Here is a 27,589-nt window from a genome sequence, read left to right on the forward strand (position 1 = left end):
ATAACACTCTGCTGGTGTTGTGAACTTTAGGGAGAGGTCCGTATGGACCCGGTCACTCTTTGCACCAGTCGATCTTTCGACCATGTGCCCAAGGGAACGTCCCGTGAGCGTTATCTTTTTTTTTTATTTCAGCGTTAACAAAATCGATGAAATAATACAGTTTCGAATTTTGCCTTTATTTTCAGACTTCCGGAGTACGTGCATGTGAGAAGCGAAATGATGGCCAAAAGTTGCTCGAAATGTTTGGTGCTATTGGCGCTACTAGCCACTGTTTGCTTGAGCACAGGCGAAGCAGAAACGACAGCTACGACAACATCGACTAAATGTCCACAGCAGTGCACTTGTGAATTCAACTCTACGATCCGATGTACCAGTGTGATTGGTTTGAGGAGTCTGGATAAGTCGCTACCGATCGCCCGATTGGATCTGTCCGGGTTGGAGCTAACGAAGGTACCGGTGGTACTGGAGAATGTGCGCAACATTACCGAACTGGACCTTTCGGACAACAGGCTCGCGGAGGTGAATCACTTGGGCAAACGCATCCGCAAGCTTGATCTCAGCCATAACAGAATCACGTCTGCTAAGTTGGCCCGCATACCACCGTTCGTGGAGTCGCTTAACCTGACGTACAACGACATTACCTACCTGCCATTACACCTGATGAAGTTGAAGAGGCTACGCTACATCGAGCTGGCAAACAATCCGATCAACTGCACTTGCGAGACGTTACACATCCGCAATTGGCTGACGTCCCGGCACGTGTGGTCAGACGAACACATCAAGTGTATGGCACCGGCAGAATTTAAGGGTCAACCATGGTTGCAGGTCCGTCAGTTTGACGTATGTAATCCGTCCGTGGTGGAGGAACGCAAAGAAGGTTACCGTTGGGATGACTACGAGGACGATAATGAACTGATGCTGGGGGATGCTGCCCATCACGAAGTGAATGATCAGGACGAAGATGACTTTAAACGAGAATACCTCCCCGTTGGTGAGAAAGTGAAGCGTAACGAACCGCCGATCGTAGTGGACAACTATGAAGATGAGGATGGTTCTGGAGGTGGTCCAGCAATTGGCGAGAAATCTGCCATCGGGGAAGAAGAACGGCGGAAGGTGTTCGAAGGTCCGGCTGATGAAGGCAGTGGAGAGGATGCTTTTAGTGCCCGTGTGATCGAACCTGCGGTGGATGATGGCGAGGGAGACGAGGACCTAAAGGATGATGGTAGCAGTAGTGGTGGAGGAATGCTGATGGGTTTCGGACACATCAGTCATGAGGATCCTCATAGTACAATGGGTACCACGACTGAACCACCGATCGATGATGGTCACAATTCTGAGGAGGAACCAGACGAACCTCCGATGGAGTCCCCTAGCATTAACGAAGGCCTCGGTATCTTCCGGAAGGATGAAGACGATGTTTCGCCTGAAACGGATTCGACCGAGACCACATCGGAGGCTACGAATGCTCGCGTAATGATTGGAGCGGCGGGTATAATGAAGACGGCTAGTGAAACGGGTAATATTGGTGGATCCCATCATCCATCATCCGAGACGCCTTTGGTGGAGGATGGCGCAACAGTAGCAACACAATCTGAGGAAGACAACCAGAAGACGTACTTACTGCTTGCCGTGTTGGGCATCATCGTAGTGTCGCTGATCGTAATGGTTGTGTGCAAGCGGAAGCCTGACTCACGCAATCGGCGCGGCAAATATGATGTGGAGACGGCCAACGGTCAGGGGCGTGAGATGAAGGAGATGAACAAGAACCTGCTCGAGAAGGGACCGGGCGAACGGAATGGACATGGTGGTGCAGGAGCTCCCGAACAAACTCCACTGATGTCTCCGGACAAACCAGACTTCGAGCGGGTGTTTGGAGATCCACAAAAGACCGCTTTCAGTCCAGTGAAACCTGTGCGGACGTCACTCGAGAAGCCGATGGAATCGTTCAAACCGATTGCAGCCGAACGGCGAATGCACGAACCGGTACAGGGTGCACCGGCTACGGACAATAACAATACGACCGGTTTACCGAACGGGAACGGTGCACTACACAACGGCGATGCACCGGCCGGAGTGCACAAGCCCAACCATGTGCCATCAACGAACGGGGACGTCACCGATCCAGACGGTCATCTGGCGGTCCCGATGGAATCGCCCCGCTCCAAGCGCTACAGTCCAATATATGTGCCTACCTCACCCAAATCCGATCGTTACAGTCCGGTGTACTCGCCTGAAACGGGTCGTGTGAAAATTAAGCTTACCGAGACGCCTAAACCGAAGACCCCGATCCTGGTGACGAGGAGTCGTTCGCGGGCGGGCGATATCATCACCACGATGGATGATCAGAAATTCTAGGGCACGGTTGCGAAGAGGTGGCTCATGCAGAGCAGCAGTGAAATGACTACGTTACGTCATACCTCGTGACACACCGGATATGGCCCGTGACCATGTGTGACGTTCGGTTTCGGATAGCGTGTTATCGGGGTGTGTCTCGATTGAAATCGCTGCTAATCTTCTAATCCTACCTCGACTAAGGTGAACTCCTGCGTTTTAGAATTACAGTCGCGATCGAGCTCCCAGTACCAGAACGAACAACTGTCATTGTTTCCCCCGTTGTGTGATCTTTCGTGAGTTCGTGCGAGCTGGCTAATGCACAAAACCATATCCTTTGTCTTGGTGCCTCCCATCTTCCTAAAAGCACGTGCCGTCGTCTCATCTGTAAAGTCTTCTCACATAGGGCCCTTGAGAAGCGATGCTGATAATACCATCAAGTGTAGCTGTTTCTAACCAACTCGATTCATATATTTCTTCTTCATGCCTGTCGCGTCACGCTTGTGAATGATGAAGCGAGAGGGTTTACTATATCGCGACAAGATCGATGAAAATGTACATAGTGTTTAGGAAAAGCAAGGGACAGTGAGATCGATATGTGGGGTAGGTGTAGAATAGTGGTAGTAATAACACCGTAACACAACACCCATATGTATTCTAATTTGCCAAAATACCAATTGCGTTCGATGAGACAGATGCCTACGAAATTTATCCTAAAATATGAAAAGAACTTTTGGAGAAACTAACCATCGAAAAGAAATAAAGAAGAAACCATTAGTATGTAGATCGGAATAGTAGGAACCGCAGCATTGTGGTGCTGAAATGGGAACGTATCGTTAAACATATTCAGTAAGTCATATAAGATCGCTTAGGATAGAATGTAGAGATCAAATCGGAATTGAGCGTGCAGCAACGGACGGGGGCAAGAATAGCGGTATGTTTTGGAAAATCTTTTATCAGAAGCAAGAAGCAATGCTATAAAAAGAGTTAACTAGTTCATGAAAGAGAAAACGATTTATAAGGAGAGTTCATACGATTACATTACTATAGTTCGATCCAATGGTGCGAAATACCTAGAGGGGTAAGGAGGTGTACATTGAATGTGGGGATCGTCAGGATAAACACAACAACACAAACAGACACACAGATAGAATGGGAGGATGCGAATAGTTAGAATAATTATATGCGTGGTTGGGAAATCGGATGGTCTACGACGAATGCGACGAACGTCGGTCTTTTTAATGGAGTCTAGGTTGTTGATGTTACTTGTTGTAAAAGCGGTATATAGGTGTGTCTTTCATACGGAACCCTGTTTTATACAGCCTGCTGGCTGTCACACACATACACATATCCTTCATATCCCCTTTGCTTTCATCCTGTTTGTGGGCCACCGTCGAACCGAGGAGTTAACAAAGTGCAACACCACCGCTGGTGCAGAGAAGATCCGTTTCTATCGATGGAGCGGCTTGCCACAGTTAGAAACCGAAGAAGATAACCGAGTCAAACCGTTTTTGTTTTCTGCTTCGATGCGTTTTGTGTAGGAAGAAATGTATTTAAAATTTTATAAATAATTTATACTTCGCGTGAGAAGCTAGAGACCGATTGTGAAAAATAAAAGCGACAAAAAGTTGTAGAGTAAAATGAACGGTATTGATTTGCTGTTTTATTTAAAAGCGAAATGTGGAATGTCAATACGGTGAGTGAATATTGCGACGTTGAAATATGTATGATTGAGGTAGTTGATACAACACTTAGGTTTGTATTTGAATTTGAGAACTCGAGTAACTTTAATGGAAATGGGTTATTTATATCAAATTTTCACCTATTTGTTATTCAAGAAGAACGGCCAGGCCGTATTGCTTATAATGTTATTGGTAATTCGATCTAAGATACAATTCACATTCGTTTGAAGGCATTTCCTTCCCCACACATTGAAAGGACACCTTTTCCCGGGTGTACTCGGCCGACGCAGCTGGTTTGAAAGTTGATGTGAAAAATTCTGTTTCGTTCATTTTCCTGTGGCATGTATTAGCGCCATCTATCGTGGAGCAAACTTGCTAACGTGCGGCGTCCTCTAGCGGCAACGTTAGGAAACTCGCGCACCTTTATAAGCTTGGACGCTACATAAAAGCATTTATGATGTGTTTTCTGCAGCACAGTGTAGTTCATTAGTGACATTTTTTGTTATGATTTTAAGCTCTTTAATCCATTTTTATCAATTAAATTGTTTGTGAAGAATATATTTGCATTTTGTTAATTTGTTTTTCCTTGAGAAAATTTATAAAATGTAAAAACTTATTTTTAATGTAAAACTTTTTATTTATTCGGATGTAAAATTAAGATGTAAACAATGGAACGCTTATCTGTAGTAACTATATTTTACTCATTTGAAAAGCATACCTTGTTGGATGTCATTATTTGCTTAAGTATGTCTCCTGTTTATCAATATAAAGGAACTTTATTAAACGTTCACTTAAAAACTAACGTAACCAGCAATACATACTGCTCCATTTTGTTTTAAACTGGTAAATACATCCTTGATCCCTTTCCGGGAAATGACACTGCTCTATTTCTTTAGCACCAATGGTGCAATAATTTCTATACTGCTGGTTTCACTAGAATCACTCGCATTTCTCGCTGCGTCGTCTTCCATCGCTAACAGGATAGGTTTTATCCTACCCGAGGTAGACGGTTGTGGTTCGGTCACACTAACGACGGCCGACGCGGAAGCATTAATCTGTAGCGGAATGACGGCATAATCATCCAGCTCATCGATGATGCGTTGCTGATCCGTCGGCTGGAAGTAGTTTTCGACTAGATTGATCTCGGACGAACGGGCCGACCCTGACGTCGGAATGGGGGGCGGTGGTCTGTCCGGTAATGGCGGAAGCTTTCGCTTTTGTTCCCGGAAGCTGGACACAAGTGGGCCACGCCTTTTCGCGTACGGACTCGACTGCCGGTCGGCGAAATCCGTAATCTCCTCAATGCTACCGTTCGGGTTAAGATGCTGGAGCGGTTTAACTTTGCGCTTCGCGTAAGGACTATGGCTGATGCCGGTGAAGTTTTCCATCGGTTCGTTGCGGATTGTTGTGGCGGAACTGAGCCGGGGCGGTGGTGGTGGTGCCGAACGTTCACTAGCGGAAGAGGGTTGATGGTTAAGGGATAGAATATCGATCGAATGGTAGTGTAGCTCTTCGTTTTCCTGCCGATCGCGCTGTTCCAATTGCACCGGTGTGGACGTGTGTACCTGTACCTCCGTTAGCGACACGACACGGTTCGACGTGGGACGTTCGTAGATCGATCGTGCTGGAGGCGGATCGGCCGTCGGTTCCAGCGAGGATGTGTCTTCGAACCGTCGCGACAAGACATCCTCACTGCGAGTTCTCGCTCGCTGACGTGTTTGGATGCGCTCTTCCTCATCAATGTCATCGTCGTCCTTGACCTCGGTTCCGGACGCACGGCGATTACGGCGCCGTTTGCGACGCTTGCCACGCAGCATCAGCTCGTCGAGAGAGGCGAACGAGGCCGCATCTAGCTTGGGGAGCAGTAAGGCATCCTCGTAGCATGGAGGTCTTGATTCCCGCGCATCAGGCGCATTCTGGGGTGCATCGTGCTGTAGTCGTACACGATTCTCTCGAGCTCTGAAGGGAAGTACATAGGAAAAAAGCATTAATAACAGTGGATATTCAACTGCCAGTGGAGAGACTCACATTTCTCTTAATTCCTGCAGGTTATGTTCCCGATCACGTTCCGCAGCAAGCTTTCTGCGCGACGAAATGAATTTCTTTACCGACGAGATGAGACAGAACAGACCGAAAAAGGACAGCACGCCCACCATTAGCCAGGTCCAGATGCGTTCCGCGTTGCCAATCGTCTCGTAAGGATACCAAATCGATCGGCAAGCACCTTCCCAAGAAGCACCAAAAAAGTCCTCCGGTGTGTTGCACTGCAGGTTCTTTCGATCACCAATCTGTAGGAGGACAGAAGAGAAAACGCCCTCTTAAGCATGTTGCGAGCACACCAAGCACAAAACCACAACTCCACTTACTCTTCCCGGTGGATCGGTAAGAAATTGGAAAAATTGAAAGAACTCTTCGCTCCGACAATCACACCGCCACGGATTGTCACCCAGCCAGATTTCGCTCAGAAATGGGTTCTTCTCGAAAATGTCCACCCGAAACGGGGTGGTAAAACGATTGCCGGACAGATTAATGCGCACCAGTTCCGGCAGCCCGGCAAGCGTTGTGTTACGCATCGTCGACAGTCGGCACATCGAGAGGTCGAGTGTTTGCAGCGTACCGGAGGACAGTGTGTCCGGTATGTCGGATATCAGGTTGTTGGAAAGATCGAGCTCGATCAGCTCACCCATCGACGCGAGCGCATCCCAATCGATCGTGAGAATTTCGCACCAGCTCACATTCAGGTAGACAAGCGAATCGGCCGAGATGCGGCTCAACCGGCTGAAGTAGTTCCGGCTGAGGTTGATGTGCGTTAGCAGATCGTTCGTTTTGAACAGCTTGCCATCGATGCGCGATATCATGTTGAAGGAAAGATCGAGCGTTTTGAGGTGCTTCAGGGCACGGAACGCTTCCGGGTGGATGCTGCTGATGGAGTTGTAGGACAGATCGAGATGTTCCAGCATCGCGCGAGATGATTCCAGCGAAATGTTCACCGTGCTGGTGAAAGAATCACGATCCAGCTGGCGCACCATATTGCCACGCACGATCGCCGTCATGAGGTTCGGGAAACCGTGCAGATCCAGCGTGTCCAGGTTGCAGTGGGATAGGTTGATTTTGCGCAACGATCCCGACTGGACCCTTGTGTCCTCGTGGACGAGTGACAGCCGATGGTTGCGTGCCAGGTTCACCTCCTTCAGTGCGGTAAGACCGGTAAAGACAGTTGACTGCAGTGCGGATAGCTTACAGCTGTTCAGCTCGAGCCGTTTCAGCGTAGTGGATTGCATGTCCGACACGGATACGATCGGATTGCCCGATAGCTTCAGATGTTCCAAGCTGCGCAATCCTTGTATAACTTCGTTGCCGGAGATTTTCGAAATTTTGCACTCGCTCAAATCGAGATAGCGCAGCGACAGGCTCGTCAGTACGAGATTATCATCGTTGCTGGAGAAGCTTGTGAACGGGTTCTTCGCCAGGCGTAACTCTTTCAGATTGCCAGCTGGTAGCAGCAAACGGTTCGGATGAATGTCCGCCCAGTTGGAGATGTTATTCTCCGACAGGATCAGTATCGACAAGGAAGACATCCCCGCGAGTGCATCCGCCGGGAGGCGTGTGATTGCGTTCGCCGAAAGATCCAGATAGTGCAGCCTTGGAAACTGACCTAGCTCGGGAGGTATCGTAGTGAACGCGTTGTCGGAGAGGTCTAGAATTTCGATCTGTGGATGGGCGTTCGTATTGGTATGTTAGACACGAAAATTAGTCCCCTCACGGCAGTTCACTTACATTAACGTCCGCAAAAACGGGAAGCTCGGTTAGGCCACGCCCGGAACAATCGACACACGCCATGCTTTCCTCGCAGTCGCAGCTGCACGGTTCTGGGCATACTTCCTGTCCCGCACCGAGCAGCACCATCGACCCGAGCAGAAACACTATCACAGGTACCATTTGGCGTTCCATGCTGTCGGAAACGGAACGAAACAGAGGCGTTGGATTACTTTCACGCGAATGCGGGGTTTTGCGATTTTGCAATAGCACGAACGGAATCACTAGTAAAGCACAATCAGATAGGAAAATTCGCTAAAAAAAAAATTAAGTCCGAATGAATCATAATATACCGCGTTTGGGAAGAGACACACAGACACCTCAAGAACGGCCTTTGTGGTTGTCTGTGTGTGTTCTGTTGGGGTTCCTCGTTGAACGGGGGTTGCAAACACGGTTAGCGTTCACCGTTCGGAACCTGCAACGCACACCCTAGATAAGATAGCGATTATCTGTTCGGTGAGCACTGGGAAATATTTTGGGGCAGCATTCTATCGGCACTGTTTCGATCGGAATTTTCGGCTGGCCGTTTTTATCCACACCAACTCTGGTCGGTGGTGGGATTTATCGATTACATCCCGATTTCCACCCTATTGTATAACCGGGTGTGCGTTGGGAATGGGGCTAAACCGGATACGCAATATCTTCAGGCACTTTGTGGACAATCGATCGGCAACACTTACGTTTGTGCATGATAATCTCAACACTCGTTGTCACCACACTTGAACACTTCGCTTCGAACCGCGGTCGCTACCAGTAAGCAGTTTCGAAACAGGAGGCGTTCTATTCGATGTTGCTCATTTAATTTTTCTCGATCACTATATCACACCCTTATACGCGCTCGGTTAGGCTTAGCTGAGTGAAGTATTCGGGAAGGCTGTATAGAATATGAATAATTCAAATAAACGACACTGCACGGCTACCCATGGCCCGTAAGCGATTTAACGAGTGACATGATCGAACAGCGCGAGTGGAATGGGACGTTTGTCGCTTCTGATGGTTTGCTGTGGTGAGCAAGCTCCATTCCGGGGATAGGTTCACAAACACCTTTACCGGCGTGATAAGATAAGGCGTGTTGAGCAGAGTTTTCGTACGGCCAGAAAAAAGCTCACCATTCCGAATGAACCCTTCTGCCGCCATTGGTGATTAAGCATGGTGGTGAATATGATTTAGTGAACCACTTTTCCAACACACGTACTTGGAGTGAATCGTTATGGTTGATTCTTGAAATGGGGCTAATATTTGGGGCTAAATGCCTGCCACGGGGGAAACGGGAAACGCTGGCGGTGCTTAATCGGAACCCATAAATTGTGCACAAAATCTGACAAATTCCACTCATAAATTTATTAATCACGAAACTATGGAACGGATCGCAAGAAACAGGGCAAAGAAAATGGGTATCTTATTGTGATAGTTTTCGCCCCGGTTTTCCTCGTATTGGCACCATCCGTTAGCGTTAGTTGGTGCGAGCAGCAAACATTCGCATTCCACCCCGTGAGTAGGATGATAATTAAGTGAGCTTATGATTTGCTCATTGATTTTAATGAGCAGAAAATCACCCCATTTACGTCACTAATCGGAAAATGGGGGTCCCGACCCAGGGTGGATAATGGGGATGTCGATCGATGGGATCGGTTTTTATGAGCAAACATTTACTGTCCCCGGCTCCTGAACGCAATGTCTCCGAGGAACCGTTATCGTTATCGGGTACAGAACGAACGAAAGAACCATAATTGTATTGCAACCCTTGGCGCGTGCTAATGCTTTCCCGATTTTTCCGTAGGTTTGAAGGTACGGTAGAGGGTTGGGCTTGAGATGCGGTATGTAATGACCAGCAAGGATAAAGTGTAGAGTACAAGGACAGGCTCGAAGGGTGAGTTCGAACTGTTCGCTTCGTACGCTCGGCTAGTCGCGTACGAGCTCGTGCCGAAGCAGTGCTTGGATTGGGGTAAAGTGAGATAAATATAATCCTTCGTGCGGCGTGCGCCTTAAGATGATGATGATGTTGTGGAGTGTGGGAAAAGGAAGGAGGGTCTCGGGGGTGGAAATTTTCCTAGCCATCGTGGAACGAGACGTGGAGTGATTTCAGCGGGATGGATGAACGGAACCTGTTGGCGTTTGATGTCCGTATTTCGTTGGATTAACCGCTGTGGGCTTGGACAGATGTAGATGATATATAGATGAAAAGTAAGAATGTTAAACTTGTTCTTGATTTTATGTTTTCTTATCGACTTAATTAAGTTTTACATGCCATAGGTATAAATTATTTTTTTAAATAAATACCAAAAGTTTTCTTCGAAACTTTTCACTGCTGCAAGGATGTAAAGTGGTTGTATTTTTCGAGATGTTCGAAATCGAGTTTTCAATCATTAAAACTGTTTTCAAAAATATTTACCGATCACGTTGTTATTCTTAAAAATATATTAACTTCACTTTAGAGATAAATATTGAGCATTTTGTGTAATTTTAATAAAGGTTTAACAGGTTCAAGTGGATGTAGATCATTCGGTAAATGATCTTATTAAATAACAACAGTTTTCTTTTTACTTTGCTGGTATGAATACAAATATGAAGAATCAACCTATAGTACTAAAACAAATTTACATTAAATCGGAATCGGAATCGGACCTGTGTCGTTTATCGTTTCTATCGTTTTAAGGTGGATAATGAAGTTTCCCGATGGTTCGAGTTCAAGTTAAGGGAGCAACTTGGGACCACTGCTGTATTTGTTGTACATAAACGACCTTACATCTGAAATACCTGAAGATTACTGTTTTTGTACTCTGATGATGAGGCGACTCGGTGGTGCATGCAAGATTTCCTTTTTTTTAAAAACAAAATGGAAGCTTTTCAGGTGTGAACTGTCTTCCTGTGATCCTGTCTTTGTCCAGAGAATGAGAAGCTTCAATGGTGTTGATTTATATTTGATTTCTAGTCCTTCGTATCAAGGTTGTCAAAACTCAATTTTTCTACTTCAATATTTAGGAGTAATTTAGTGCACCGAATGTTTGGCCACACAAATTGTTTTTTTTTTAAATAAAATAAAATCAAGCAAAGAAGATTTAGAACCAAATTTTAGTATTTAAATATAATTAACATCGTAGTCTAGAAAACAAAGGTTTGTACTATAACTGTTACATGAAACAGTAAAATTTAACATTACCTTAACAGATCCACACATTTAACTTCATCAATCATCGCTTTACAGACGATAAGGAACAAAAAAGCAGCATTTTATAGCTAACTTCCTCAACGACATTAATCGAATAGCTTCATAAGAATACAGACACATCCTAGGTCTAGCGTTTGGTCATTGAGAAGAAAATGTCATTTCCGAAGGCTTCACCAATCGTTAGGACCCCGGTGTTTCTTTTTTTGTCTATCTAACACGCATCTAGTAAACGGGCCACCGAAATCCTCAACCACACTGATTGAACAATATCAATTTTATGGTTGCGCGCGCGACAAAACGGCCAAAATATGCAAATTAGAAATAATTTTCCTCGCACTCACAACGCATATGATTACCGCTGGTGAAAGTAGGCTGAGGGTGCCGTGTATTCCCGTGTGCCGCTGAAGTTTTCTTTCTTTTAAACAGCAATAAATGGTGGTTCAGCTGCGTTAGCGTTGGGCGCGTCTGCAATCGCTACATATGTCTTCCGGTGGTGAATAGTCGCATTTGAATGCTGAACTAACCGTTCTAGCCGCGGTGGTACATCGTCTCCCCGAACTGGTGCCAGGGTGTATCATCTAAATCAAGCACAAAGGTCGATTTGAAATAATCACAATCAATGAACGTACAGAGCGAAGCATCACCCACGGGGGCATTATTTTTCTCCGAGCTCATGTTCTCTTCGGCGAGGAATATCGCACCCGGAAAAGGTTGCGGTTAAATGACAATCGTAAAAAAATGCAATCGAAGACAGACAAGGAACTGAAAGGAATCATTGATAGAATCAGGGGAGGATGGGTGACGAATGTTGTGGAAATTCTATTTAGTTTTCCCGCGGTTTGTGGTGAGGACAGAGGAATGGAAAAGTGGAAAACGTGGTATGCGCGATTGATAAGCCACTCGGTTGAATAGGATGAAAGGAGAGTGGAAGAATAAAGCACGAATGAGAAGAAGTACGTTAAAGTGTGTCTCATTTGAATAAACATAATATAAGTCATTTCTTTTAAATGCCTAATGGCCGTTTCAACGCTTCTCAGTACTTTATACAAAAAAAAAAGATAATAAAAGGGAAAAACTGAATGCATGCGGGTCTTATAGAAGCATGTTTTTATTTGACATTATTTGTTGTATGTTGATTATGCACATATATGTTTATGTCGGAAGGCGATTTATTTCCCTGTTTTGTTTGTTATTCCTGTTAAAAATACTTGTTTTCTTGTATTGTTTTAGAAAATGCTTTGTTAGCTGTTTGCTCGATAAAACTTTTCATTTATTTAACAAACTTTTTTCATATATTTATTTTGTCCTTTTTACATTATATATGTGAAACGTTAAAATGAATTTTGGATTTCTTTAATGAGTTTACTATATTTTTCAATTTTTTCCATTTTACGTTTATTTCATATGTATTACACTTCAATGAAACTCGACATTTTTAAACAATGCAAAACATGCCATTATGAGACGGCAATGGGGATGAATTATGCGACATAAGTAAGTTCGGCCAGGCTCATCAATTTGGCGGCGCACAGATTCCACCACTTCGGCTAGGAAGGATTTTTTTTCTGTGTGTGCGAGCATTATTGAATATAGTGATAGTGGCTCGTCTGTTCTACGGAAACACACCCTACGTTCTGCATAAGAAACCCATTAATAGTGCCCACACCGAAGCGAACCAGAATTCGCAGCAGAAGTTCACTAACGTTCACATAAATAAGCAAACTGTAGCTGAAATAAACGTCAAACAAAGTCCGATAAAGTGTGGTGCAGCAGCGGGACGTGCGATGGAGAGAGCGATGCATGCGGGAAAGAGAAATGCATTTTCATTAGTGCAATTGCACATGGCCGGAGAAGGAGAACGGGAAACGGGGACAAGAAATAAAGGATGTAAGAAGAGGTCTTTCTTTTACCATTTCATTTGGAGCTGAAGATGGGTTTGTATGTGTGTATGTGTATGATATTCTTTGTTATAACGATAAGATACTTTTTTTCCTTTCGTGGGCAAATTTTGTATCGTTCCTTTCGCATTGCAGTGCAGGTTAATTAATTAGAAAAAGTTCTCTCCTCCAGCGGAAAGCATTAGGGTATGATTTATGTATGGAAAGTGCAGGAAAATTGTGCCGGAAGGTAGTTTTTATCAGACACAATTGTATGCTAAAGTTTAGTTATAAGCAATGATAATGTTATAGAAAAGTATGACGCGTGTTTCGAGAGAAATGAGATCTTTTTTTTCGTATGTATCATATTAAAATTGATTAAACAGATGTGACAGTGCTTTTACTTAAAGCATGCAAATAAATCTATCCAAATTTGATTTGTTGTGCAAACCTTGAACATCTTAGACCACACCTGACTTGTTGGAGGATTGTTCCTTTGTGGAAAACAAATGCTTCCTAAGTAAACATTACGACACAGTAGGCGAACACCCGACTGCTTACAGGACGATAAGAAAATATTATTTACACCCAGCCGTTGCCCAGTAGCAAACGGATATGCCCGAGAGTGTGCAAGAATGTCGACCCAACTGTCGGCTAATGGAATTATTTTTGATAGCATACCGCACTTTGATCATCGTAATTAATCGGTCATCTACGTTCGGGCACGCGCTTACTGTTCAAAGCTGCAAACGTTTTGAGTGGATATGTGACGTTACGTCTTCGCTCCGAAAACGACGCTGGGCACTTCTTTGATTTGGGCTATGCATTTGTTTAATTGCGAAAAGCGAATTGACCGGGGATGATGGTGACGAATTATGAGGTGAAAATAAGGGCAATGTTACGGTAGGAAGGAATTTTCTTAAGATGGGATATTTATCTTCGGAAAATCATTACCGCATGGCAATGGATGGATGGTTGGTTGAAGACGGCGCTGGTCAGTCCCAATGGAAGGATGTGTATTTGTTTAGGATTCTTTCTTAAGGTACCAATCGTTGATGGGTGGGAGAAGAAAGATGACAAGGGATCAGTGTCCAGTTTACCTACACATTCGGCATGGAAAATCGTATCAAAAGCCAAAATGAAGTTTGGCATGAAAATGTCTTGAAATTTCGTCAGTCGTCTTCAAGCCAAACAGTATTATTAGCATGTAATAAAAGCAATGCTAAAGTCATGCTCGTTTGCTGCGCTGCCTGCCCAATGCTATTGGATAGGCCGTTTTCCTCTAACAGGATAAGCATGGCTTACACATTTTGCTGGCCTTTCGAAAAAATAAAAGCGAGAGCAGCATGAGTCCACTTTTCGCCAACAGACAAATCGCATAACGTGTGTAAAACTCGTACCAAACACAAGCAAATCTTACCCGCGGAAAGCGCACTCGTTCTTCGTAAATCGGATTTTCCATTCGACAGATTTTCGGCCGGTTTTCAAAGCCTCTGCTTTGGAATGCGTGTGTGTGTGTGCGTTTTAGGAACTTATGTTGAGTGGAGGTTGAGGTAAAAACAACGGTAGCGAAAAACCTTCACATTACAACGCAACACAAGGCGCGGTTAGGGTTAAGGGTTGACTAGCTGTATTGGATCCTTTTTTTTCATCGAAACATACACTTTCAGCGGATTCTTTAAAAGGGGTAATAATATCATCCAATAAAACATTCGAACACATGATTCGATTGGGAAAATACTGTAGAGGGATACAACGGTGGAAATTCGCCTTTCTTTCCTTATGCTGGTACACAGCGGACAGATGTGCGATATAAATCCGAGTGGAGTAGATAGATTTTGTTTTACTTCCCATTTACTGGTCAATGCTCAATATGTGTCGTTTCTGGCTGCGAAAAGAAAATGAAATTGCTATGACTAATCCTCGTATTGGTAATCGATCAGGTCAACCCCAAATATCGCTAATGCATGCAAATGTTGGTAATGTTTTCGATACGAATCAAAGATGGTATAGATTAGGGATTACTATAAATATTTAATAATCTTTTAAGATTTATGTGCAGTTGCTCTATGCTATCTCAAAGTAGCTCTTGTTTTTTGCTGTTTTAAAAGAGATAGAAAAAAGATGCTTAAAATGGTTGGGTAGGAAGAAATGCGAACGAAGTAAAAATTTAAAACTAACTAAACCTGTTTTAATTTTTATTTATTCACGACTGGTCTGTTTCTGGTTAGTTATGAGTTTGGTAACAAATTTGTGAGAATGTATATAAAATAAATGGTTATGCGTTTAACACTCACCTAGGCGATCCTTCAGCGAAGATTTCATTAAGGTTGGTGTTGAAAAGAATAGCACGGTATATTGGTGCGTGGCCATATCGTTACCTGTACAACTTATCGGAGAATTACGGTGTAGCCCCATTCGATACGACAAACTGTAGCCAAGATTGGGGCTAGGGATTTGTGGCTTCCTAGCAGATTGAAGTTTGACCAGTTTTGTTATATATTTTTGGAGAATGTTTTAGCTGTGTTGAAGATCCTTGTTTCTTGTCCCTTGTGCCTTGTTGAAAGAAAAGATGGCATTTCAATTAAAATTGTGTTGAAAATTATAAACGACCCCAAAAACTAATTCCCTGAAAATAGTGATTTATTTTGTGTTTATTTATTTACCGTTCTGAATCGAATTACAGACGGTTTCAATTCCCGGACATTCTTCACATTCTTAATTTGTTGTCTATAGATTAAAAGACAGTAACTTTAAACGAGTAAGTTAATGTATATATAGTAGTTGCTTTGTATATTAAGTTGATTCTAGAATATCATGGTAATCAAATACAATTAATAATCGGTGTGGTAAAAGTCTAGGTATGAACATATGCAGCTAAAATGTGAAGAATTTCCGAAATTTGAAGAAGTCCGCCATTCGATTCAGAACTTTATTTATTTATCTATTTAATTATACATTTATTACAAATTGCTCCTAAGCTCCGTTGTTAACAAATTGCTCAAACTGTACTACCTTTTTTTTCTTGGCCACTCTACTTCTCATACTTTGCTGATGTATAGCCTGAAACAAAAGATAAATACTATGAATACTTCCTTTGATTTTGTAAATACTTTATATAGAAATAATTTATTTTAAGTATTTTGCATCTTATCATAACGTAAGGTAAAATTTCAATGCCCAATATTGTTTTCAATTTTAATACACTCCACCTTCTGCTCCAAGAAAGATGAAACGCCAGAAGGTATGCAATAACATGCTTCCTTTTGCAGATGAACCTTTATGCTCGTTGATCTGTAGCAATCATAAACTAGCGCCAATAATTTTATCAAACGCATTACTTTACCCACACTCCCAATGTTTCGCCAGCTTATCTAATGGCAATAAAAAAAACCCACATTCAAAAGACTGTACGCGGCTCAAGAAGAAATATCACCTAGGAAAATAAAAACGGCCGTCACACTTAAATCCTGGTCGGTGAAATTTATTTAGCGTCCAATAAATCAGTTCTGCCTATATTACCAGACCATAATTACGTTGCGGGTGATGGGGGTAGAAGATGGGAACTTGGGCGCCACAAAATCTATTTTCCTCGCTAAACACGCAAACATCATGCAAAACACGACACGTTAACGCCACTAAACCACGTGTGGTAAGAAAATGGTTTGGCTGGACGTCAAATAAATCGCGATGGTCGACCAAACGGAGGTGCGTAGCAACGGAAACCGAACGGTGGTAACATAAATAAGACAATAAATAGATAAATACTTATCTAAACTTTTAGATCATGAATGATTCGCATCCCTCATAATGCTCAAAGGCTGTGGTTCGTTCCCATTTCCGTTAGAGAAAGAGGGAGTGAGATTTTCTTATGAACGGTTGTCGAGCAGATTTGATTTAAGATTTTGCACCGTGCGTCAGAAGACATCCGAGCAAGAAGCCACGGGGATATAATTTGAATAGGAACCACCGTGAGGCCACAACCGTTAAACGAACCCGTAGAAGAAATGATGTGAAAATAAGGATGTCATGGGTGTCTTTACGTACGGCCAAGACGACACACTGGCGTTCCACCGCAGCAAACTCCTCACCAATGGTACCTTATGGGCTTCAGCAGCTGTAAGCCCTGCACAGCCACATACGTAAGTTCGTATCCTTCATGGGCCCAGTGGGACCAATGCTGGCCGAGCAAATCGGAACAATATTTCACATTAAACTAAATGAACGGGGAGATGAAGCAAAGAGAATAAAACAGATCGAAACGTGAAAGAAAAACCGCAACTCCGCAGTGAATTATACGTCCCTGTGTGAATTATTAGGAACTTGCCAGTAGAACCCGAGAGTACTGTTTGCTATTGAGAAGCACAGAATAGACAATAAAAAAAAACACTGTTCAGAACGTGCGGGCATACATGTGTGCGAAATGTAATAAAAATCTGATTTAGAAAAATTATGTAGGGCATATATTTCTATTTCATTCAAATTTCCACCTTCTTGTCGTGGTACATTGTATTTGCTGGGAACTCTTTTCCCATCTCAGGGGACTACTTGCGTTAAGGTAAGGTTAGTGAGAACGAAAGAAAGAGGGAAATAAGACGGGTTGTACTGAAGAAATAAGACAGGGCTGGTTTTATGAGAACAATTTTTCATACTTTTACTAACCAACTGAACTACCATGAACCAACTGCACGCTGCGCCAGTATGTGGATTTATTTGAAAACTCACGCACGGTATGGAGAGAGATTTTTCCACAGTCCTCAAAATTAAACACTATGTCATCATTTAATTTCTTTCCCGCTCGATCATTTCAGTACACTAGTGCTATGGTTGCGTTAACTAGCATGATAAAGATTTATGAAACTTCACTGTAAAGGTGTTTCATCCATCCGCTGGGTGGTTCAAAGACGGACAAGATTACATTTCCGTTTCCGTCACAAACATCGGAAACGTAATTCCATCGTTGTTCGGTTTGTGGCTTTCGTCATCACCGTCGCACATCAACGAAAACTGCAAACTGTACACACCCGGCAAATGGAAGGGCAATAATGGACGTTGAGTAAGGTGGGCGGTTGAAACCAACTATCATACCGTGAGCAAACAATAATTTTCCTCCCGAAGACAGTTAGCTGCTCCAAATCCTCGGCGCGTCGAAAAACGGCGAAGAAAAGGAAACGGAAGATGTCACCCGAATAGGGCCGGAGGTTTTGTCTGACAGGTTGAACGACGCTATCTGTGCCGATTCGGAAATGTAGTTTTTCGGATAGTTTTACTAGCAGCTGGATTCGTTTGCCGGGCTTAAAATGATTACTGCACGGTAGGCGCTGTCAAATATCAAGGAGTGTGGAGAAATTTCGCAGCATTTTACTGTACGATCAATGAACTACATTGTACTGCTTGCAGGCACCCACACTTTATTCATACTGTTTCAAATAAAAATCGGCCATTAAAAGTTATAAAGAGAGAGGATGAGAGGAAATTTAAATAAATATGTAGAGTTAAAGTTAATCAAAACTTCTTAATCAGTTATGTACTTCTTTGGGTGGATCTAACGGAAAGCGGCGGCCTGGGGTTTTGTTTATTGCAGCGCAAATGCTAATGTAAAAATCCTGTTAATTTTATGGTTGAACTGAAACAATACAGTTCGAAATCATTTAAAAAATTATAAACGAAAAGCTGAAATATATTTGTTCCTTCTTTTATTGTGTTCAATGATTATGTAGATGCAATTTGACACACATGGCAAAATTTTAACAGAGGGGAATTGAACCATACAGTAGAAAAGGATAATAACATTCATGATTGAATCAACATTAATTACGATTTATACAACATCATTGGTGACGAGATAAAGGAACGATCTTCTGCGAGTACTTTAGGTAAACCGAAACAACATCGTGCTTGGACATATATTTCCCGTCTGTTTATATGCATGTGCATGAACAAAATTTTTACCATTGAGCCACTGCGAAACATGAAACTTAGGAAAGCAATAGTTTGAGTCGTAGTGAATAATTATTCAAACAAATTCAGTTTGAACACCATTCTTTTCAACTAATCGTTGTACCATCAATGCGTTTGTATCACACCTACAAAGTATCAATCCTATATACATTACCGAAAAACGGTTATTAACATGAGTTTGGTTAGGAGGATCTTCCCAATATTTAAAATATAGTGTTTCGTAAACAAAGATTAATTGAAAACGAAAGAATACTAAGCGTTAAATAAAGTGGAAATTGCATACATTCAGGCGTATACCTCTTGTGCATTTTAACACATATGAAAACATGTTATGCAAAGCATTCGTTGCAATAAAAATTTGATTGTTTTTCATCTAAATCATCGTAATCTAAAATAGCAGACGACAAACTGAGATTTCTACTGTTTGGCCTACCAATAATCCATACAGGCCAAGTGAGCAAAGAAATATTTCTTAATAAACCGGTAGAATAGTTGGAGTACCCCGTCATCACATAACGACTTAATGTCGAACACATTAATAACCTCCACTTTTATCAGCATGATCCTGACATGGTTTGAAACGAAACCTTCCGAAACGGTTTCAGCGAATAGTGCAAGGTTCAGGTGAACATTTCATGAATCCCGCTCACCTTACTCACACCTCCTTTCCAACACCGGGTATTTGCAACTAAAATATTAGCCATAAGCACACTGGCTCCTATTCACAATCACGTGAATGCTTCCGGTGAGCAGTGTGGCGCGAGATTTACTGCCATTCCGTTACGGGGTGCGCCCGTTTGGTTGGAAACGATCAATGAGGTTAGCATTAAAATGGGAGGACATGCCACCACCCGGATGTACCACGCTGCCGGTGGTAATGAAAAGAAACGGTTAAAGAAACTACTCGACGGTGTAAAAGAATGCCCACAGCGACGACCAAGAAGGTGGAGCCAACCAACTCATCTAGGATGAAGGATCCTTCGTTCGCGCACATTCCGCCTCCAGCGCCTTTGTCTGTGTTCCTGCGAGCTGGAAGCATCCCGCCAGCTAGGCGAAAGATAATAAATAAATTATCTTTTATGCCCGCATGCAATAAATTAATAAATATTAAACCTTCATTAAATTTGGCTTGCGGTTGGTTGTTTTTCTTTGACTCGGACGGGGCTCGTACGGTGTTTGTTCTAGATTCGGTACTGGCAGGAGATATTTGGTAATTAGTGGTAAAGCGAGGCAGTGACAGGGGGAGAACTGGTGAGAGGAAAGGTTCCAGACCCCTGCATCCGTGTATGGTTGTATGCATGTAGCTGCGCGGCACATGGTGTGCAAGAGAAAATAATCTTTTCTTAACATTAATATGCGAAGATGTAGCCAACGGAAGCTTTAGCCTTTTTCGTGTGGAAAGGGCGGATCTTTTGCAGCGTGCCAACGTTTCGCTATCGTGCCGATGGTTCGGACCAGTAAGGCTCTACCATATCGTCTTCCACGTTCTTCCCCTTTTCCCGCACCCTCAACTTTCGCTATTTCGTATCGGACAGGAAGGGTATGAAAACGGTCATAAATAGTTCGTTTGAAGGGGCAAGTAAATGCCACGTATGAGCGGGATTGTATGATTTGCAGGCTCGTCTTGGTGAATCGTTTAAGCCTCGACTTGGGGGTTGCTGGTTGGGGTGTTTATGTAAGGCGCTTTCCGGTTTGTTAAATAGGCATCGGCAGGGATGGAAGCAGAGGCACTTGCTTTCGGTGGTCGCAAAAAGGGCCGCTCACTTGATGGTTTGATTAGTTACACTTGATAAGATTGGGTTGGTAGCTTCTTCACTGTTGAGCTATAGTTTGGCTTTTCCTGTACGTTTTATGCTGTTTTTTTTTGTTTTCATTTCCTTTTTCTAGAGCCTGGACAAGCGTGATATAGCTGCTGCAATTTCATAGTAGCCTCGAAACAGTCATAAAACTGCACGAAGAATAAAATGATCTCTGATGGTAACATTTATGGCTAAGTTTGTTATAAATCTAATAAATCTAACTTAACGCCTAAGGTTATGCAAAAAGCGCGATAAATTGGCTTCTAATGCAGCGATAACACTCTGATAACGCTTTGTCAATGCTTTTTACATTGGTATCTCGCAGAAGGCTCAAGTTCAACTGGTTATTTCTTCGACGTAGTGGATTAAAATAAATCGTTATCAAATAAATAGCAATTTATTGTAATTCGTAGTTCATTATAAATCTTAGTCACCACATTGCCATGTGTATAATGCGTTTGCAATGCGTTTGTTTGTAATGCGTTTTGCATACTCTTTGGCGCCAACTCACTCAGATGCTGTTGAACTGTTGAACATATTTTAGTTGATAAAAAATGGGCAACTTATTCTGATTTAATTCATTTTAGGTCAACATTCAATTGTAGGTCAACATTTAACACATCGATATTGGAACAGCCGTTTTAGCTAATCATGATTTATTTCTTTGGAGTACAAAATATTTATTGCAAAGCGAGAGATGTGTGGTGAAGGCATTGGGAATGCAAATGGAATATTATCTAAATTGGCAGAAAAAGTCATGAATAGAAAGCTGCACGATGTGATATGTATGCGAAATGGTATAGTTGAGATAATAATTCATTAGACATGTGATTTAGTCTAATAAATGAAGGTGGTACGTACTTTCCATGCTACTTTCCTATTCTCACTGCTCGTTAGATGTCGCAGATTAATCATCTGCAAATCAGTCGAGATTGCTTAATGGGATGCAGGAATGAGTTCACCGCCATGGGCATTTTAACGCAATGGAATAAACAGGAAGCAACAAAAAAACTGCAACCAAATCTCATACGCTTCCACTCCACATCGTGTTGACAAACGCAACGTTCAAAGCTCCAAACGCCGTGAGACCTCCGTAAGACTCATAAATTACTCCACAAAAGCTACCGGTGAGATTAAACGACTTGCAAACGAGACACGAACAGCCCCGGTGTAGATGAAGTGAAATCGTTCGAAAAAGTACGACATTCATTTTTCCGTGCCATGTGCGATGAGTAAGCCCACCGCAACCTCCGCAACTGCTTCCCGCTCAGGCACAAGATAAGCCGGCAAACGGGAAAATTCATCCTGGCCAAGGCAAGTCGGAATGCTGGCCCGAGCCAGCATCAATCTGCAAACACCGACAAGGACCGTTGGAGAGTAGCGTAGTAGGTGTGAAGGACAAATTCTTCGAAGAAAGTAGGTAAAAGGTAAATTTTTCTTTCCACTACCTACCGGAACAGGAGGAAGATTGGTTTTCTCTCATTCTGGCGCGTCCTGTTTCGGTGCAAACGTCCTGAAGAACAGTGGAGGAATTGCATGTTTGCCCTGTTTGCTTCCCCCTTTAAGACGGCCAGAAGATCTTATGAGACAATAAATCATGCACATAATCGTTTGGAGATAATAATAATTTAATTCTATTTTCTTTCACACTTTTGCGTGCGGACAAAAATCCTGCCTTCTTGCGCCACGTTGCGGCCACGATTATCATACGCCTCGCCGAAGGAAACACCCCGGGAGAAGAAATTTTCGGATGTGTATGGAAAGTTTTAAGATTTATTGTTCCGTTATTTTTACACCTCATCCACCTTGGTAGAGTGTGAAGGCAGGGACTAAGGGGGATGGTTTTGAGGGTCTTGGTAAGGATTTACACGACAAACGCTCGTTTCACGTGCAGAATGAATCCTTTTCACATAAAATCTCATCATTCCATATCCACCCGCATTCCCATCCCGCAGGTACTGTTGAATCGCGTCAAAACGAAGAATTACGTGTAATTGTAATTAACTGCGGTGTGAATGTTTTTATTATCAATTTTACAACTCACACCACCATCAAGAGAAGTTATACGAACCGCTCGTTATAATGCCATCTTCTTGGAACGGAAATGAATATTTAAATTTTAAGCCCAAAAAGACAAAGCAAGGATGGCTTCTAGCAGGGTTTTTAAACTCAGCAGGGTCAGGTGGAATTATCCTGTACAAGTTGATCTGGAATGTGTTCCGGAATGGATTTTTTTCCTTTACAAGGCTTGTTCAAATGACACATCTTCTTCCAGGTCTGGATATATGAAACTGCTGTTCAGTCATAATACGTTGGAAATACGTGTTAAACAACCAATATACATATTACTGCATCACAAAATAATAGTTTTCGGATAAATATGTCACACCACAGAGCACATTTTTATACTGAGTTAATGGACCCACAATACCCGGGAGCTACTGGAGTTATTCGAGTGGAAATAGCTAACCCAACCCGTTAATCCACCGGAATTAACACTTTTATGCTACCACTTATTTGCATCGATGGGCCACGCGCTTGCAGAGCAGTGCTTCTATTCTTAGAAAGACGTTAAAATATGACACAATTTAGGATCTGCGACCAAGGAAGAAACAATTTTATCGGCTGGTCATTCATAAATTGCCTGAAAGTGAATAAATTTTCGTGTAACAATCTTTTGCAACCAATAAGAAATAGCGTATGGATCCGCAGTTTGTAGAGCTTATAAATCGGAAAACTTTGCAAGTGCATTAGGTGCAGCAACTTTGTGGAAACTCGATTTCACCTTTCAATAGTTGCTTGGATTGCTTGGTTGCTGTCAACTGGAAAAATAAAATCCAGCAATGCCTAAAATTTTGCCACTTTAACACGAAAACCCTGTAGTCTTTTGGGTTGGCATACATTCAGGATGGTTTGATGGTTGTTTATGGATGAGAATAAACTGTATATATTTTTGAATTTTGTTTCTCATCCTCACACTGTCACCATAGCAACATACACGCGCAATCGTGCGTTAATCGAGGGAAAGGAATATCACGCACCCATCGCGCAAAGAAATGAAGTGGAAGGATAAAGAGTAGAAAAGAGATTACAGTACCTATTCTTGGGCACTCGCCCCTCGTACATGGACATGGAGGGTTAAAATCCGGTGACCTTTTTTCCCATTTCACCCTCCACAACCGACCCAAACAATGAAAATTATCCTTGCATTCAAAGCGCCTTGCAATCAGTGCAGAAATTTATAATCTTACTCCGAGTTGCGTTTGACTAGATCGAATTAGAAAAGGGACTGACATGCCTGACGCCATAATGATGGTTGTTGTTAGCAGCTTAAAATAAATCAAAAAACAAAAAATCAATACGCAAACTTGTCATCATTCATATGCGATTCGTCGTTCCGGTTCAGAGGTTTTGTTTTGATAATTTATGTACGAGCTTCGTGTTTTATATTTCTTGCTTTGCTTTCATACAGCTTGAAGAAGTATTTACGTATTTCATTTGCTTTGTTTTCAACGTCTTTACAATTTGTTTTAGTTTTGTTTTGTTTTTATACGGATATTAAGAATGTGTTTTGCAAACGATCACGTGCGTCATGACTACCGGTGTTCTATTTGTTTCTCCTATGGCGTCTCCATTCCTATCGCCCCTCCAAAACGCTTAGTGGAACTAGTTATTGTGAGCTTTCATTTCTATACTTTTGCTTAAAACGTTCTCTCTACGTTCAATTGCTACGGCTTGGGGGATTTGCTTTCACTTAGCATAGTAGAGCTACGATATCGGTCAATAATTGTTCGCTTACTTACGGGTACGTTTCTGTTTCTTTATTTTCGCGATTAGAATTCACATACGGGAAGAATGCTTAATATTGGTTTGAGATACAGCGTGTAAGTGGATGGGTGTACATCTACCATCCGTACAATTTGTGTGATGGTTTTATTTTTACTCGTGACTTTCCTACAAGCTACACAATTTTGGGGGGATGTTGAAATGGTGTGAAAAGTGTTTCAGTGTATCGTGCAGCAGTATGGTGATGGGATGACAAATCGTTCAAAAACGGTGTGTTGTAGTGTGTGTATGTGTGTGTTACTTGTGATACTTTAAACTTGAGCTAAATCTTACAACTATGCTTGCTTCGTATTCTCTATTGAGCCTATCCTTCTGTACGTCCATATCATTTTGCTTTAGTTATGACTACGATTACGATTAAGTGTGCTATTTACAGTAAAGGTTTTCAATCATCACTATCATCACTAGCATGTGTGTGTTTTTGTTTGCTTATACTAACTTTTATAGCTCGCACCCTAGCTCGCATCCACGAGAGAGTCGTCTATGATTTGATTTTCGTCATAAATGTTTTGTTTTGTTCTTAATTACGTATAAAGAATAGGTTAAGAAATAAAGTTATGCCAACATTCGCTACCATGGTTGGATTTAAGAATAGAAAAACAGTTGGGGAAAAACAGACGGAAACAAATAGAAACAAGCTAAGAATTAATCAACGGGAAAGGTATTTCATACCGTGCATTTGTGTACGTTTTTTTTTCGATGTGTTTCGTATTTCTTTAGAATAAGGGAAATCACGAAAACTTCATGATTTCTGATGGTTTTTTTGTACACGCTAAATCAAGAGCACTTACTAAAATGAGCTAAAAATAAATAGTTTCCTTTGCAGGCGACCGACCAATAGCAACAAAACAACACTCGGAAGTTAAATAATAAATCCTACATATCGCTTCACCATTCTCTCCATTGATGGCATCCATGGCAAATCAGTTATGGCTCATGGCGGTATTGTTACTATTGAAATGCTCACACAAACTACGATTGTATCCACCGGCACAAGGGTAGCAAATGCATGAAATGCAACTGGTTCACTAGCGGTTGTTTATCCAATGTATCGTAATCGATGTACTATCAGCCCCGGGATCCATCAAAAGCCTATTTGGGAACGTTGGGGAAAACGATTGCTCACTCTGGCACTCGGGTGAGCTGCGCCCATTAGGTATATTCCAATTAGCGGTACCGCTGCTTGCCAAAGGTAACACCGTAAGCCTATTTGATGGGAGGATTTATCAAAACCGATGATGCTTCACCGCAAGCGCTTCCCACTATCATCACCTCTCCGCGGAAAGCTGAACCGGGGGCACATTTTTGCTTCCATTTCTGTACCCGTGGTTATAAATTTAACTCGATTTTATCTTTTTCTGTTAGTGGTGTATCAAATAGTGTGGTTTTAAATGTTCTTTTGTATGCAATTTTGTCACATTACCTATTAGTGTTTGTGAAGGAAAAGGAAAAATTTTTAGCACGCCAAACACACAACATAAGTAGCTGTGGAAAATGGGGCGAGAGGAAAAAACCAGCCATACCGAGTTGGAAAAATGATCATCAAAATTATTATAACCAGATAATGTAATAAGCACCGTTTTGCCCCATCATACACACGTATCGTGGGGTCGCCTTTTGATTGATCGATTCCTCTTCGGTGCAAAATAAGCCACAGCACTAAACCCAGCAGCTATTGGTTTCGGTGGAGGGCTGTGAGGGTGCAGGGCGTTGGAGGTTGGAAAAATGTTTGCACCCAATTTTCCAACTAGAAGCGGGAGAAAACCGCGATTTGGTCTCGCAAACGGTACCGCACTGTTCGGAAATGAAATGCACCGCAAAATTATCCGCTCGCGCTGATTGATGGGAACCACTACCGCAATATCCCCCACGGTGGTAAGTGGCAAGTAGGGTGGGTGGGAAAATCATGGAGGGGAGTTTATTTTCCGCCTATTAATTAATAAATAATCATAAATATTATGCCCGTTGCGTGCAGGTCCGTGTTGCCTGTTGAGCTTTCGAGCCTGGGAGTAGTTTGTACGCCTTTTACGCCTGGTGAAAAGTAATCGACCAGGGAAGGTGGCCAAGATGGGACAGGAAGAAAATGGGGATGATGCGCTCAAAAACAAAATAAAAAGCCTCACAACCGCACACACACATACACATTTACATCCCGATACTGAGCGATACAGGCGAGGAACAACGAGTGGAATGTGTAAGCCTTTTTGTTTGTGGGCGATTCGGTAGGCAGTTGCGCATCGAACTGGGAGTTGCTTTGTTGTTGAACCGGAAAATCTCTTCATTTCACCACATTATACCATGCGCCTCCATTGGACCAGAGGGGTGCTTGTGTTCGGGGGATTGCCGGTGTGTGCCGATGGTGTTGCTTTCCATCATTAAATCAATCGAACTTGGACGCGTCCACCTCAGCTTGGACAAACCGCTCTTGCCTTACTGACCCCGCCCTTCCCATGGGTGTGGGGCATTTTGTGTGGCGGGTGCGCTCTTTCATGAAATTGTCAATCAGGTTTTCCGGCCGATGGCGTTTCGGGCGATTTTCGACCATTTTCCATCATATATGCGTGTGTGAGGGAATGGGGGGTTTGAGGGTGGGGCATAATTTCTGCTGTACCAAAAGTGTTCCGGTCCCGCTTTTTACCAATTCCATTCGGTTTTAATTATATAATTAGGAGCGTAATTCGCAACAAACCCCACCACACACATTGGGGGAGGAACCGATAATAGCGCACCCAAATTGTTCATGGCGTACAACATGGCGATCATAAAATGTTGCTGCATGTGGGTGCGTAAAACAATCACAACAAAGAAGCGATTGCGTGCTCCAAGCACGCACGCAAAGAGGGGTTATGAAGGTTGCAAAAATCACCGCCAGCCGTACATTGAATATTGTTCCCAGAAAAGAACGCAAGCTTTACCCGTTGATCGTTGATGCGCTGATGAAAGCACTTTTAAGCACTGCCACGGAAATGGTGAAAGGATTTTTGCCCCACCAGTCTGGCACGGGTACAAATTATTGCGACGGTTGCATTATTGCGACGTGGTGTTGAGTACGGAGATGTGGGGAGTATAAATGATCAAGTAAACGGGCTCCACCGGAGCCGTCTTTTC

At 42.8% G+C, this 27,589-nt stretch overlaps 2 protein-coding genes across 2 annotated transcripts; one reads left to right on the top strand and one right to left on the bottom strand.

Moving 5' to 3' along the window:
• Nucleotides 1-216: 216 nt before the first annotated feature.
• LOC128715594 (protein windpipe) lies at nt 217-2,355 on the top strand. Its single transcript, XM_053810503.1, has one exon. It carries the CDS (start codon nt 217-219, stop codon nt 2,353-2,355), a length of 2,139 nt encoding a protein of 712 aa, XP_053666478.1.
• Nucleotides 2,356-4,897: 2,542 nt separating this feature from the next.
• LOC128715593 (uncharacterized) lies at nt 4,898-8,395 on the bottom strand. The gene is made up of 5 exons (XM_053810502.1): nt 8,312-8,395; nt 7,791-7,969; nt 6,380-7,723; nt 6,042-6,301; nt 4,898-5,972 (listed from the first exon to the last, which is right to left on the bottom strand). The coding sequence occupies exons 2-5, from the start codon at nt 7,962-7,964 to the stop codon at nt 4,898-4,900; spliced, it is 2,853 nt and encodes a 950-aa protein (XP_053666477.1). The 5' UTR covers nt 7,965-7,969; nt 8,312-8,395.
• Nucleotides 8,396-27,589: the final 19,194 nt, after the last annotated feature.

Source organism: Anopheles marshallii, chromosome 3 (genome assembly GCF_943734725.1).
Source record: "Anopheles marshallii chromosome 3, idAnoMarsDA_429_01, whole genome shotgun sequence".
Taxonomy (NCBI): Eukaryota; Metazoa; Arthropoda; class Insecta; order Diptera; family Culicidae; genus Anopheles; species Anopheles marshallii.